Below are 16749 nucleotides of genomic sequence, written 5' to 3' on the forward strand. Positions count from 1 at the left end.
GTTGTAGGCTTCAAAGAAATGGCAGCCGGAATCGGCGCGTACGCAGATGTGACCTTGAGCCAAGAGTCCATCTGCACACACGCCCGCTCTGGGCACCATTATTTGAAGCCCTTACCCCTGACATCTTCATAATAGCCCGTGCCTCGCTGCCCACCGCACAGGGCAGGACTGCCTGCCACACAGAGCCACATAGAGCCACCTGCCGCATAGAGCAGTGTCACAGAGACTAGCGCCCTGCCTCCTGTAATCCCTCTCCACCACCCCCCGGTAAGCTATATTTGGATTTTAAGGCCCTCCCCCCCTCTCAAATTTTTGGGACGAAAAGTGAGTCTTATCATCTAAAAAATACGGTATAAAAAAATCACCTCTTACTTTCCAAACAATTTTACCCTTGCAGACCTGTGTTATTGGACGTCTTGTGAAAAAGCTATCGCTACTACATTTAGGGAAAAATGTTGGTCTACTCTTTATACTCCAAAAAATCTATAATTTTTGCACTCCCCATCTCAAAATGCTACAGCTTCTTATGTTTGCATGGCCTATGTATAAACACCAGCACAAAGGCATCTGCCTACAAAATGGATAATTTTTGGACTGTTTATACAATTTAAGAAGCCTAAAATGAATGAAACCTCACTGTGTTGTTATATATGCGGCTGGTTTCCACTGGTTACCATCCCCTTTCCCCTAGCTAGATCGGGTGAGATCACTTGGGCATTACTAAGGGTGTGTTTGCAATACAGAGCTCAAAATAGGTTCAATACAAACCTAAAATTCTGAGTGTTGTCACGGGTGTGTCACGGGTGACAGACAGTCATGTGGTTTCCAGCAATAGAAGGTCACAGCGTTTGGCTGCACAAAATGCTCCCTGACTTTCTATTATTTCTGCTATCAGTATTCAGTGCTGGGTTTTCATACCTTTCCCTTTAGGACCCAGCAGAGCTCCTCTTCCCTTTCAGCCGCTAATCATCTGTGTTTCCCCTTGCGTTTATATACTCTCATTTTAAATGAGCTTGTGCTGATGATATTCAGTTCCTTCAAAAGCTCTGGATGCAAGCAGGCAGCTTGCACTCATCTGTAGAAAGGTTGCGACTAGGGATGATCGAATATCACTTCGCGAATATTCGACGAATAGGTCGTCGCTATGCGAATATTCGATGCGCAATGCAAGTCTGTGGGAAGCCCAAATAGTTTCTATTTGGCAACTATTCGGGTTTCCCATAGACTTACATTGTGCATCGAATATTCGCAAATAGTCGAATATGGGCGTAGCCGAATATTTGAGGTATTTGATCATCCCTAGTTGCAACTCTTTGGTGAACTTCTCCCGGAGTCATCTGAGAATAATAAGTTCATGTGCTTTCCCCATGTGTGTCCTCCTTGTGTTGTCTATAGTGTTTAGTGGGGTTGACGAAGAGCTCATCCCAACCATTCCCTAACTAGGGCCCAGCACTAGGGATACCTAGGGTCAGGTATCCGGCTCTGGCACATAGGTGCGGAACCTACCTAAAACGGCGAGGGACCCTAGGGATCAGCGGTAGGTTGGGTCATGGGTCAACATCCCCCCCCTTCTCCAGACGAAGGGTTTCTTTTCCTTTTTGCCGTTCACTGGGTACTCCTCCGTACCTGGTGTGACAGTTATAGACGTGTTTTCATGACTTTTCAGAAATGATATTCAAATTTTTGGTGAATAATTCAGTGAATCCAGCAAATTTGAACTTAAAAGAATCAACTAATCTCTAGTTCCAAAACTTGTTTCCTTCTAGTGTAGTTTCCCTGATCTGAAACCCACCAAGAGTCTCTAGGAAAGTCATTGATGGCCTCCAGATGGCAGCATGCAGCCTGTTTTAACCGGGTCTTGTTTCTGAACTCCAGAGGAAATCGCTGTCACATCTATGTGAGGCTGACAATGGACAAGACGGTAAGATGTCAGCTGCCTGCAGCTTTCTGTTACTTGTTTCTGTTTTCGTTTTGTTTTCTGCTTTTGTTAGTTTTGGGAGATAATAAAGTAGAACGATTGCGGCAATGTCTGGAAGATAAAAACAACTGTTTTGTAAAGACTTGGAAGGGAATTTATCACTCAAGGAACTTTTGAAGTAACTTTCACTTGGGGCGTGTTGCCTGTTATTTGTCAAAGTATTGCACTGTTTGTAAAAGTTTGGTGCAAATTTACATTTTTGGCTAAAATAAAGTTTCACGATTTATTAAGACGCCCATGGGAGAGAGAATCGCAACGTTTTAAAAAGTTGCATCTCATGACCACAAAGAACCATTAGGGACGGTGTTTAACCTAAAAAACTAGACTTTATTGAATCATATAAAAATCTATTAACAATCACATGTGTCAAACAAGAGATATCAGACTTATCAAAATGGACATGTCAACATACCAACGTTATCACAGTAACCTCCACGCTGCCGTCTAAATGACAAAATATTCCTCTGATTACCTGTGTCTATATTGTTAAAGCTTGCCTACAATCCCTGCAATTACCACTAGGTATACAGCCAATTGTTTTGTTTATGCTAAAGTGCAACAGGCTATTTTATTATTACTGCAGGTGATATTATACATTCCAGATTCATGAAGGTTTTTGTTAAACCCAGATGGGTACTCCTACTAAAGTATTAAGGTGAATCTTTAGTAATTCCATTACAGGTAAAAAGTGACAAGCAGTAAAATTAACGTCCATACATTACACAATTCCTCTATAGGAGTGGCTGCAGACTACGGCAAATGTAGAGATACACTGACATGACTATGGTGTAAATTGGCATGACCGTCCTTTATCCCGACGCGCGTTTCCCACTTCTTCAGGGGACGTGTGTCATAAACGTGTGTTATAAAACTGGCTTACACCCATTTGTACAGATTAACACTCTTACTTTACTATTGTTTCAAACGTGACAATTCTTTATTTTTGCGCACAGTTTGACTACATGTTTTAACTTTTCATTGCCGGAAAACTGATAAATTCCCCTTGGGAAGTGAAATGACAATGATTACTTTTTTTAAATGTATTCTTTGCGATAATTTCTGGAATCTGAATGTTACTGGGAACTTATTGTTTCGTTTGTAGATCACAATCATTTACAAGAAACAGAGATTTATTCCTGATGTGGTTTATTTCATTATGCTATGTAATGTGTTTCTGCGATTAGCGAGGGGGAACGGAGAACTTGAAGCCCCCCCATTGTTCACACATTTATCACCCATTCTGTTTACAGTTGGTAAATTCACTTTTGGCAGAAAAAAAAACATTTTAATATTGACATTAAAAAAAATCCATTGAAACAAAGCAAAGCATTAAAGGATACATTATAAAACATGGCTTAATAGTTTTTATAGACGTTTCAATATATAACACATGGACATTATTAGAGTAAATTTAATATTTTACAATTCAGTGTATATTATTTACAAAATTAAAAATAATCCAAATCATTTTTTGAAAAGTCAGCACCTCGAGTTTACAGTTTACAAAGTGTGTGAAGTTTCTGTACTTGTTGGGCTCCTACTGTGTAAATGTACATAGCATAAATTCTATAATAGTGTAAGAAAATTCTTATAAAAAGTATTTAGGAGAAAAATAAATAATAATAATAATTTTTAAAATAGGAATAAAGGTTAATAATAATACTAATAATAATACTAATAATAATACTAATAATAATAATATTTTATTAATATTTCTTATTAATATTATCTGTATAATAATAATAATATATTATTTTTATTTCTTTTGTTTTATTGTTAATACTAATATTAATAATAATAATAATAATATAATAAAATAGGAATAAAGATCATAATAAATATAATAATACTAAAAATAGTTATAAATATTATTATTAATAATAATAATGATGATGATGATTATGATAATAATACGTTTTTATTATTATTATTATTATTATAATTTATTATTATTAATCTTTATAACTATTTGTAGTATTATATTTATAATGATCATCTTTATTCATATTTTGTTATTATTATTGTTATTTAAATTTATTATTATTAGTAGTAGTAGATTATTATTATCATTATTTAATTTATTATTAAAAATAATAATAATGGTATTATTAATTTTATTATAATAACCGTTAGTATTTGATTTTTAGCTTAATCCTGTAATATTTTTTTATTAATATTGCTGTTATATAAATTATTAACCAGCTCACTTTTTTAAGAGCTCTGATTTTTTTTACTCAATCGTTATTCAACACTTTTTTTGCTTTTTTTTTATGCATATGTTGGACCTAATTTGATAGGTTATTTGTATCCTCCATTTTTTCTGATATCAGAGGAAGATGTAAAGGGGGTAAAAAAGAAAAGCTTCTTTTTCACTTTTTTCTATTTATATTGTATTATTTATTGTTATTTTACATTGATTTACTAATTATTATTATTATGTGGCACGGCATAAAATGCCTTGGGAACCGGTTGAAGCTTGGGTTTTAAATCACTCACAAATTGCTGAAAATACTGGTTAGGTGTGCACAGCTTGGGAAGCAGGATGACTATTGGACAGTGTGTGTCAGTGTCTGTGCGCGCTCATGCAGAACACACTGCTTCCCAAATCTTGCACATCTAACTTGTGTTTTGAACAATTGATGGGGATACCAAAGTCTGGACCTTGCTGATCTGCAGGGCATTTCATGCTGTTCCATAAAAAATAAATAAATTAGTGAACGTTTCCCCCTGGGAGCACAAACGTGGCAATAATATATGTTTTCAATTGGGTTCCAATTATTTTTTTACTTTAGGTATGTTTTTTTCATGAAGGGTGAAGAAATAGTGATTTGGACTGGTGGTGGCATTACTTTTTTACATTTTTTTATGGTTGATTTCCCCTGTACTTGGGGGTGGCATATTGGCCCCAGTTACAGGGTAAATAGACTGAATCTGCTCAAATTCAGCAGTGAAATTCGATTCTCATTGAATATTCCTTATAATGCTCTAACATCTCTTCAGATTCCAGAGCATAATATAAAATAGTAGAGGTTAAATAAAATCATATTCATATCTCCCCTGTCCTCACATGTCACTCTGCTCATCTCCCTAGCTAGTCCTTTCATCTTCTAGATAGCTCTGGTCCTCCTCCATCTTTCCGATGGTCTTTAATGCCTCCAGCACGTCATGATAGCAGGTGAAGACTAGTCAGTAACTTGGCCGGAAGACATGTCATGATGTTTGTTGACCACATCATGATGTGAGGCCAAGTCAGTATTGTAGGACCTGAAAACCTTGAACGAAAACCTCTGGGAGTTTTTCAGACCCATAAATATACATAAGGATATTATCAGAAATGCTCAAACTGTTTTATAAATAAATTAATTTTATTGCCACAGTAATACAAACAGTTTATAACATTACAATTGATCCTGAGCAAAAATTCAACAAGACATATTAATGTATAAATCCAAAAGAAAAAAGGACAAGAGTGTGGACACAAATAAAAAGCCCAAGAATGGGAGGGGACACCGGACGGTAGAGCAATCACTGACCCAATCAGTTAATGGGCAGAGCAGTTCTACGTGTATAATGCCGTCTCTGGAGCGCAGGCTAAAGTGACTATGCACATAATAAAATTAATTTATTTATAAAACAGTTTGAGCATTTCTGATAATATCCTTATGTATATTTATGGGTCTGAAAAACTTCCAGAGGTTTTCGTTCAAGGTTTTCAGTGTTTATTGGGGAGTGACCCGATGACTAAATAATGAGGCCCGAATTTTCCCCTTTGTTTGTGATTATTAGTATTGTAGGACCTGTAGGCCACTGTGAAGTTGGAAGTAGGCCAGGGGCATCTGGAAGAGGACCTGAAGGTACCTGGAATAGGACTGAAGAAACATTGCGGGGAGCTATGTGGGGGGACCAATAAAGGCAGGATGAATCTGAGTATTATCGTTTTTCATTTTTTTAGCCTTTAGTATGCTGCAAATTTGCCTTCAGCTTGCCTCCATTTTGATAGAATAAAGAGGTTGTCCACTACTTTTCCATTGATGGCCTAGCCTTACGATAGGTCATCAATGTCTATTGGCCAGGGTCCAACACCTGGAACTCGCACAGAACAGTTGTTTTTGGTGCCAGAGGCGGCAGGAGGCAGCCAGAAATGCTCAGTTCTAGAGCTGCTCTATCTTCTGATGGTGGCCGCAACCGGGTACTGCACAACTGGATACTGCACAACCGAGTACTGCACAACCGGGTAATGCACATCCGCCTCCTATTCATTTCAAAGGGAGGCGGATGCGCTGTACCCAGCCGCGGCTGCTATCAGTTAATGAGGCAGCCCCTTAACTGAGCATTTCTCTTCACCAGCTGCCATCGATGGCATCGAGAACACCTGATCGGCAGGGTGCGGGGTGCTGGACCCTGGCCGATCAGTCATTGATGACCTATCCTATGGAAAGGCCATCAATGTAAAAGGAGTGGACAACCTCTTTAAGCAAACTGCCCCCCCCCAAAAAAAATCAGATTTGAGCAAATAAGATTTCTTTGTAAACATTTACAAGTGAATTGAGTCTCTCATCTCAAAGGGCAATTTTTGCCTCCTGCCTTCACAGTAGAGCTGATAGGGATGGGCAAAGACTCGAGTTCCTAACACTGCACTCAGCCGTCTCTCACAGTCCTATTAACAATGACTAGAGCGGTGGGGCGCAGGCTTCCTACACTTCCACTCGGACAGGGTTTTGTGATCGACGGGTCCAAGTTGTGGGACTGCAATCAGAATTCTTTCCAACTTTTCTCTATCAAAGGGGTTGTTCGGGTGTAACATATTGATGACATATTCTTAGAGTAGATCAGCAATATTAGATCAATGAGGATCCATCACCCAACACCTGGTGCCATGATGGTAGGAGCACAACAGCTCTATGCACCATGTAGTGGTTGTGCTCAGGTACTGCAGGTCGGAAAAACATTGGTGCAGTAATTCATGCAAAAGTAGTACTGACCAAGTATTGAGGCATTTACTGTACAGACTTTTCAGTGGGCGCCAACATTTCTGAGTGTAACATCATTTTTGAGTTGGTCTTATATAATAATCTAATTGTCGGAAATAATGACTTTTGGGTTTTCATTATCTGTAAGCCATAATCATCAACATTAACAGAAATAAACATGTGAAATATATCCCTCTGTGTGTAATGACTCTATATAATATATAGGAATAGATCCCTCTGTGTGCAATGACTCTGTATACTATATAGGAATAGATCCCTCTGTGTGTAATGACTATATAATATATAGGAATAGATCCCTCTGTGTGTAAAAACTCTATATAATATATAGGAAAAGATCCCTCTGTGTGTAATGACTCTATATAATATATAGGAAAAGATCCCTCTGTGTGTAATGACTCTATATAATATATAGGAATAGATCCCTCTGTGTGTAATGACTCTATATAATATATAGGAATAGATCCCTCTGTGTGTAATGACTCTATATAATATATAGGAAAAGATCCCTCTGTGTGTAATGACTCTATATAATATATAGGAATAGATCCCTCTGTGTGTAATGAGTCTATATAATATATAGGAAAAGATCCCTCTGTGTGTAATGACTCTATATAATATATAGGAATAGATCCCTCTGTGTGTAATGACTCTATATAATATATAGGAAAAGATCCCTCTGTGTGTAATGACTCTATATAATATATAGGAATAGATCCCTCTGTGTGTAATGACTATATAATATATAGAAATAGATCCCTCTGTGTGTAATAACTCTATATAATATATAGGAAAAGATCCCTCTGTGTGTAATGACTCTATATAATATATAGGAAAAGATCCCTCTGTGTGTAATGACTCTATATAATATATAGGAATAGATCCCTCTGTGTGTAATGACTCTATATAATATATAGGAATAGATCCCTCTGTCTGTAATGACTCTATATAATATATAGGAATAGATCCCTCTGTGTGTAATGACTCTATATAATATATAGGAAAAGATCCCTCTGTGTGTAATGACTCTATATAATATATAGGAATAGATCCCTCTGTCTGTAATGACTCTATATAATATATAGGAATAGATCCCTCTGTGTGTAATGACTCTATATAATATATATGAATAGATCCCTCTGTGGGTAATGACTCTATATAATATATAGGAATAGATCCCTCTGTGTGCAATGACTATATAATATATAGGAATAGATCCCTCTGTGTACAATGACTCTATATAATATATAGGAATAGATCCCTCTGTGTGTAATGACTCTATATAATATATAGGAATAGATCCCTCTGTGGGTAATGACTCTATATAATATATAGGAATAGAACCCTCTGTGTGCAATGACTATATAATATATAGGAATAGATCCCTCTGTGTACAATGACTCTATATAATATATACGAATAGATCCCTCTGTGTGTATTGACTCTATATAATATATAGGAATAGATCCCTCTGTGTGTAATGATTCTATATAATATATAGGAATAGATCCCTCTGTGTGTTATGACTCTATATAATATATAGAAATAGATCCCTCTGTGTGTAATAACGCTACATAATATATGGGAATAGATCCCTCTGTGTGAAATGACTCTATATATATAATATATAGAAATAGATCCCTCTGTTTGTAATGACTCTATATAATATATAGAAATAGATCCCTCTGTGTGTAATGACTCTATATAATATATAGGAATAGATCCCTCTGTCTGTAATGACTCTATATAATATATAGGAATAGATCCCTCTGTGTGTAATGACTCTATATAATATACAGGAATAGATCCCTCTGTGTGTAATGACTCTATATAATATATAGGAATAGATCCATCTGTGTGTAATGACTATATAATATATAGGAAAAGATCCCTCTGTGTGTAATGACTCTATATAATATATATGAATAGATCCCTCTGTGTGTAATGACTCTATATAATATATAGGAATAGATCCATCTGTGTGTAATGACTATATAATATATAGGAAAAGATCCCTCTGTGTGTAATGATTCTATATAATATATAGGAATAGATCCCTCTGTGTGTAATGACTCTATATAATATTTAGGAATAGATCCATCTGTGTGTAATGATTCTATATAATATATAGTAATAGATCCCTCTGTGTGTAATGACTCTATATAATATATAGGAAAAGATCCCTCTGTGTCTAATGACTCTATATAATATATAGGAATAGATCCCTCTGTGTGTAATGACTCTATATAATATATAGAAATAGATCCCTCTGTGTGTAATAACGCTACATAATATATGGTAATAGATCCCTCTGTGTGCAATGACTCTATATATATATATATAATATATAGAAATAGATCCCTCTGTTTGTAATGACTCTATATAATATATAGAAATAGATCCCTCTGTGTGTAATGACTCTATATAATATATAGGAATAGATCCCTCTGTGTGTAATGACTCTATATAATATATAGGAATAGATCCCTCTGCGTGTAATGACTCTAAATAATATATAGGAATAGATCCCTCTGTGTGTATTGACTCTATATAATATATAGGAATTGATCCCTCTGTGTGTAATGACTCTATATAATATATAGGAATAGATCCCTCTGTGTGCAATGACTCTCTATAATATATAGGAATAGATCCCTCTGTGTGTAATGACTCTATATAATATATAGGAATTGATCCCTCTGTGTGTAATGACTCTATATAATATATAGGAATAGATCCCTCTGTGTGCAATGACTCTCTATAATATATAGGAATAGATCCCTCTGTGTGTAATGACTCTATATAATATATGCGTTTCCCTTCTTGTATTAAATTACTGAAATAACTTAACTTTTTGATGATATTCTAATTTATTGAGATGCACATGTAATTGTTGTAATATAATCATTACTAACATTGCAAAAAAAAAAAAGACCTTGGTGTGAGATAAAAAAATAAACAATCCAACTAAAATTTGCTAGTGTGTCTACCGTAATTCTGAGCTGTGTTTAGAGCGGTCTTCAGTCTGACCCAGCAATGATAACATGGTGTATATATAGCACTATTTGTAGAACACTTCCTGTCATTTTTCACTTTTGTAGCTTAATACTTCTAGATGACCGTTACATGATCTTCCAGAGGAAATCTGAGCTTTAGAAATGCTTTTTGTTTGTTAATGTGTTACATTTGTCAAAATACAACAATAATAATTATTTTACAATCGAATAATATAAATTATTCTGGGAAATTGAGCACTTTGCTGGGATACTTCATTGTTTCTTGTATCATCTTTACTAAAAATAAAATATTGGGATTTGAAAGGTACTGTATGTGGAGACACGGGGGTCAGTGGGTGCTCTCGTCCGCTAGTCCGATAGTTCAGCAGGATCCTTGCATTCGATGCTGAAGTCCATGTAGTGTTATAATCCAGGTTGGGTTATGGCTTGCCAATCAGATCCGCAGGTCCTAGATTGGTATCATGTAGCAAGAGTCTACCCGGGCAATGGACAGTCCTCCTTCTTATACTCCTGAGCTCTCCATTCAGACCATTGGGGTCTTCATGATTGGTGGATAAGACTGGGCTCTTATTGGCTACATTTCAAGCCATATACAAGGCGAGGTTCACAAAATGGATTTGTCTGGGTATCTGACCTTCACTGGCCAAGGCAATTACATGAGTCAACAAGAACTGTACCACTAGACTCCTAAAGGCCCCTTTACACATTGCGATATCGCTGTAACGTCAACAGTTTTGTGACGTAATAACGACCTCCCCAGCAACATTGCAGTGTGTGACACGCATCAGCGATCTGGCCCCCGCTGTGAGGTCGCTAATCGTTACAAATCTTTCAGGACCATTTTTTGGTCCTTTGTTTCCCGCTGCGCCGCATGCATCGGTGTGTTTGACACTGTTACAATGACATCGTTTGCCCGTGGGCGTGCTATAGCATTCCCTTTCCCGCACCCTTACCTCCGATTGGTGGTCACTGTTGCGTTCTGATTGGGCGGCTTTCACTGAAAAGAAGGCAACTTTAGCGCTTCCGTCCTTTGTTTCAAAGCTCCCTTGTTCTTGAGCGTGCTGGTTTCTGGATCATTAGAGAGTTTTCCAGTCTGCAATACTATAAAGCTCAGGAACAAAGCTCAGAAGCTGAGGAACAAAGGATATACAAGCGCGACTTTTGCCAATCTTTCCAAGCTCGGGGTCGCCAATAAGAACGCACTAGCGATCACCAATCGGAGCTGAGGGGAGTGTGTAAAAAAGGACACCTAGGTGGCTTCAGCGCCAAACACTACGCCCCTAACATAGGTGTGAGTCGTCAAATAGCTGCTGTGGGACACGTCCCCAACGACCAGCGAGGTCGTTCTGCAGGTCTGTATCGCTGCTGCATTGTTGGCCAGATCTGCCTGTTTGACAGCTCACCAGCCACTTTCCAGCGATCCCGGCCAGGTTGGGATCGCTGGTGGGATCGCTAGAAAGTCTCAGTGTGTAAAGGGGCCTTAAGAGTCTTGTAGAAACAATGAGGGGCTTATCCCCTGTCTATAAACAAACTATCTTCATGTCTGGCTGAATTTTAAGAAACTTAACCCATTCAAGGCACTGACAGAGTCCATGTTGTCACACTGTATCATCAGGAACCCTGGATTATTAACTGTAATTTTAAATTAAACAATTTAATTAACCATATAGTGTACAGGAAAACAGGGGAAAAATTCCAAGTGCGATGAAATTGCAAAAAAAAAAAGTGTAACTACACAATTGTTTTTGGGTTATTTTATTCACCGTGTTCACTATATGGTAAAACTAACATGTCAGTATGATGCCTCATGTCGATATGAGTTCGTAGATATCAAACATGTATGCTTTTACTTTTCTAAGGGGTTAAAAAAAATGAGAAGTTTGTCCAAAAAAAGATTTCCGCTTTTATTGCCATTTTCCAGTAACACGTATCGTTCTCATTTTTCGAGATCTGGGGCTCAGTGACAGCTAATTTTTTGCCTCTTGAGCTGATGTTTTTAATTTTTCCATTTTTGTGCAGCTGCAATGATTAGATCACTTATTATTGCATTTTAAAAAAAATGTGCGGCAAGAAAAAAATGTAATTTTGGTGTGTGGATTTTTTTTTCTCACCACGCCATGTACTAATCAGGTTAATTGAGTTTATATTTTGATAGATCGGGCATTTCTGATCACAGCGATACCAAGTATGTGTATTTTTTTTATCTGTTTTATTTTCAATTGGGCGAATGGGGGTGAATTCAACTTTTAGTTTTTTTTATATTTTTAAAACCTTTTTTATATATTTTTTAATTTATTTTACTAGTCCCCCCAGGAGACTTTATGTTATGATCCGGAACCATGGAAGACCACCATTAATTATTGGTAAAAGGTGACAAGAGCATTGGCAACTAATCTGGCCGCCATCCCCTTACTAACCATCACAACTAGAAGTACCCGAGGGGTGAACTAACATCCTGTGCACCGCGAACCCAGCCGGAGAACTAACTATCCTAAAAGAAGGAAAGATGAATAACTCTCTGCCTCAGAAAATAGATAAAGAATAGGAAAACACAATACACAGATAGATGATACGATTAGCAAAAGGTGAGGCCCTACTGACTAAATAGGACAGGACAGGAAAGGGACTGATAGTGGCCAGAGAAAACCTACAAAAATCCAAATACCTGAAAGTATAAAAAGCCCTCAGATCGCTAGATCTGAACTCCGTCCTATACCAGTCGCTCCTGTCATACCATTGAACAGAAAGCAGGAGCCATACAAATTTAAGAAGCAACAAGCACATGGACTTATAGAAGCAATACTCCAAACATAGCTGCAGGGAGCTTTCCAGCTAAGGAACTGAGAGGGAAGATCCCTGCATGCAAATAAACTGACAATAACCACAGCAAATGACAAACTCAGATAAGAGCAAAAAGAACCAAACAACAAATAAAGAGCCAAGAACTTATCTGGGGTAGATTTGGTCTGGAGCAGGATGAAGCAGGCTGATGAACAAAAAACAACTGCCATCCGGCATAGCCTGCCAGTAGACCAGTGTTTAAATAAGCAGAGTGTTAGCAATGGAAACGCCCATTGCTCAACACACCTGGTCTCTGTCCAAACCATTCCTGGCCACAAGAGGGAGCCTCACAGCAGCAAAAGCATAACTGACATTCACAAAACTTTATCACTGTACAGTCTGATCGCTTGTTCAATTCCGATGATCAGATTTGCACAGCTCTGATCAGCAGAAATGCTTTTTTCCTTTCAGTGGTAGCGCTCTGTCGGCTCTCACTGGAAATATATCATGGTTGCGTCAGGGATCATCACAGGACCCCGAGCTACCATGGAAACCATTGGCTCCTCGTGATCACGTCACAGGGCCTCCGTGGGACTCGGGAAATGGCGCGATCCCCGATGCCACCATTTAAATTGCACTGTCACATTTTGACAGGGCAAGCAGGTGCGGGTGGATGCCTGATAGCCCCACATGTCTGCTGTTCAAATGAGCAGACATGTACATAGATCACTGCCGACTCACAGCAGCATCCGGTGGTGATTACCGCAACATGACCAATGGCGTACCAGTACGTCAAACGAGTTAAAATACGTCACAATGTAGCTGTATTAAATATACATTGAATATAAGAGATTATGTGAGCCCTTGCGGACAGGGTCCTCTCTCTTCCTGTACATGTCTTTGCCTTGTATTGTTCATGATTATTGTATTGTTGTCTATGTATACACCTTTTTACATGTAAAGCGCCATGGAATAAATGGCGCTATAATAATAATAAATAGTAATAATAATAGTAATTATGAAGTTATTTAAAATATGTTTATAGTGTAATCCTTTATTTCACCAGCAGGGGCAGTGCTGGGAAACTGATCACTTGCTGCCAGGTTCCTCCATAGATTATGCTACAACATTAAGTAAAATTTACAAGATGTGATACGTGTTACACTGCTAAATTATGAGGCAGGATAGTCAAGTGCTTTGGGTCAGGTACCTGGAGAGCAGGCCATAGATTTAGGGGAAAAGCAGAGGCGTAGTTAGGTCAGGATCCGGAGCCAGAATACCAGGAGGGTAGCGGATAAGACCAAAGAGACTAAATGTCATCATGACTGTAGCGGGACTCCGATGGGGTTAAGTCTTGTAGGAGGGGCTTTCTCGTTTGTACCTCATTCCCGGACTCACACCGCTTTATTATGGTGTGGACTGCACCAGAACGCCGTCAGTAATATTTCCGACCCTGCTACATGCAACTGTTCCTGTGAGAGTTCTCTGCTCTAGTCCTGCTACCTGGTACCAATCCTCCTGCCCGACCTGACCTCTGTACCTTCCTGTCCTCCTGTCTCTGGTCCTCTTCCATGTCCTCTCCTTTTCCCTCCCCAGTGCTTACTTGACCTCATAGCATCTGACCTCAGCTCTGTTATCTGACTGGCTTTATTACTCTTCTGTACAGACGTGTTATGCCGGCATAGACTTTGGCTGATCGACTATCCCTGCGTTTGATAGCGATCTCTAGTGAGTCTCTGTATTACTGCACTCAGACGTCTATCTCTACCTGAGTCCCAATGCCCCCAGTGGTAGTTTGACACTAAACAAATGGATGGTCAGAGCACTGGAATACAGGCCAAAGAACTACTTAACAAAATACTCTGAGTGGCAGTGCTCTGAGAGAAACAGCTCAGGTTAGTAGCTGGGCAATCACCAGGAACAGGGAACACCTGAATAACCCCACACCTACCAATACTAGACTGGACAACTGTCAGTCAATACACTGGCGGCTAAGCATGCCCCAGTACCAGATTGGACAACTGAGCTGTCACTCACCAAACTGACAGCTCTGCACACCCTGATTACAGCAAATAGTCACTCATTGCATCCCAGATGCAGTAAGAGGATGAATTATGACAATATTAAAGATATTAAATTATCAGGACTAGTGGATTATCATATATTCAAAACAGTAAATACAAGTTACCTGTGAGAGTCAAGGACACCAAGGACAAAAGCTCAGAAATAAAGGACTAACATAAAATACACAATCAATCAAGTTTCACTTTTGGATTGGATCATTAAAATGCAGAAGTTCATATTATGAAAATGTATAATTTATAGGGTCAAAGATACAATAGGGCACGAGGGGTCCAACAATTACAGGGGTAAGAACATGTTCTACATCCATATGATGGGCTCCTCGTCTCTTTCTCTGTGGATTGAAGGTAGTTCAATCTTTGCTTTATGGTTTGTATATGAAAATCTCTTTTATGGTAAAATTTAATTATTTATCTTTATTTTTTTAGGGGTCGTATTTTTTCTGTGTCTGGCTGCTGCTTTTGGTTTGTTTTGCCTGTGGTTCTGGTAAGTAGAAGGCATCTATTTCCATCCTTTCTAGATGTATTCAGCAGTTTTAAGAGTCTAGACATATTTTCTTGCTTTTCTTCTAAAATGTATAATGCTCAGGTCAAAAGACTACTGCTACTCCAGCAGGATACAGCTAAACCCCCACTAGGTGGAGGCATCACAGGTGCAGGGGGAGCCAATCACACTCACTTCCAAATATGGAGGAGGTAATGGCTGGATGGTAAAACTGCACACTGGTGGCTTGCATAGAGCACTGTTCACACTAGCAGACGCACAGTCACAAACCCGCAGCTTATTAGGTGACGCCCATACCATTAGATCAGGCGGGCTGCCAAGCCGTACCCCCACTGCGCTCTACACAGGGACAGAAACTCTAATAGCAAGGCCCAACAAAAAGGGCCTTGAGGTTCCCGTGACGAGGGTTGTAGGCTTACGTCTTATGGCCATAACGCTAACAAAAAAACTCATATTTTTTTGTACAGGATACAGCCAGGCCCCTTTTTGTTGGGCGTTGCTATTAGAGTTTCTGTTCCTGTGTAAAGCGCAGTGGGGGTACGGCTTGGCAGCCCGCCTGATCTAATAGTATCGGCGTCAAGTAATAGATTGCGGGTTTGTGACTGTGCATCTGCCAGTGTGAACAGTGCTCTATGCAAGCCACTAGTGTGCAGTTTTACCATCCAGCCATCACCTCCTCCATATTTGGAAGTGAGTGTGATTGGCTCCCCTTGCACCTGTGTTGCCTCCACCTAGTTGGGGTTTAGCTGTATCCTGCTGGAGGAGTAGTAGTGTGTCGCCCTGGGCCAGCCAGGGGACACAGATAACAACACCACTACACCCCACACTCCAGGTAGGCACACCTGCTAACCAGAAATCCTTGTTGCCTTCCTCCAAGAGTCTGTTGATGCACACCAGGGGGTGGGCCAGGCGGTTGGCTACGCCCACCAAGGAGCTCACAACTCTGGAGGCAGGAAGTAACCAGGCAGTCAGCTCAGGGAGGAGCAGGAGTCGAGTCAGAGACATGAAGGAGTGAACAGCAGTGAAGCCCGGGTAGGGCAAGAGTGCAGTCAGCTCAGGGACGAGCTTAAGTAAACAGCAAGTGAAAGTAAAGGAAAGTGAAAAAGGAGGAAAGCAAGAAGTGGAGACAGCGCAGAGAGTGTGCAAAGCCTGAGAGCCCAGCTGTGTGTAGGGCTAGAACAGCAAGGTCAGCGACGGCGGTGACTGTCCGGAGTGGGACAGTTCGGAAGTTCCTGGAAGGACCCCGTTGGCTGTGTGCCCGGTGGTCTGGAGCAGTGTTCCGAAGGACAGTCAGCACCAGGGCAGGGGCCTCTCGGACCCCGGCAAGGCTAGGAGTCGCCCAATTTGCCGAATCCGTCAGTGACGGGGACGCAGATCCCCCAACAACAAAGTCCCGATT

At 39.4% G+C, this 16749-nt stretch overlaps 1 protein-coding gene across 1 annotated transcript in view; it reads left to right on the forward strand.

Moving 5' to 3' along the window:
* The first annotated feature begins 1673 nt into the window (after positions 1-1673).
* The window catches only part of LOC142290873 (nectin-1-like), a 47698-nt gene continuing 32622 nt past the window's right edge, over positions 1674-16749 (forward strand). Inside the window, exons 1-2 of the mRNA XM_075334935.1 lie at positions 1674-1921; positions 15275-15332. Of these exons, the coding sequence (XP_075191050.1) occupies positions 1817-1921; positions 15275-15332 (163 nt within the window). The 5' untranslated portion in view covers positions 1674-1816. The remainder of the gene's footprint in view (positions 1922-15274; positions 15333-16749) is intronic.

Source organism: Anomaloglossus baeobatrachus, chromosome 2 (genome assembly GCF_048569485.1).
Source record: "Anomaloglossus baeobatrachus isolate aAnoBae1 chromosome 2, aAnoBae1.hap1, whole genome shotgun sequence".
In the NCBI taxonomy this organism is placed as follows: domain Eukaryota; kingdom Metazoa; phylum Chordata; class Amphibia; order Anura; family Aromobatidae; genus Anomaloglossus; species Anomaloglossus baeobatrachus.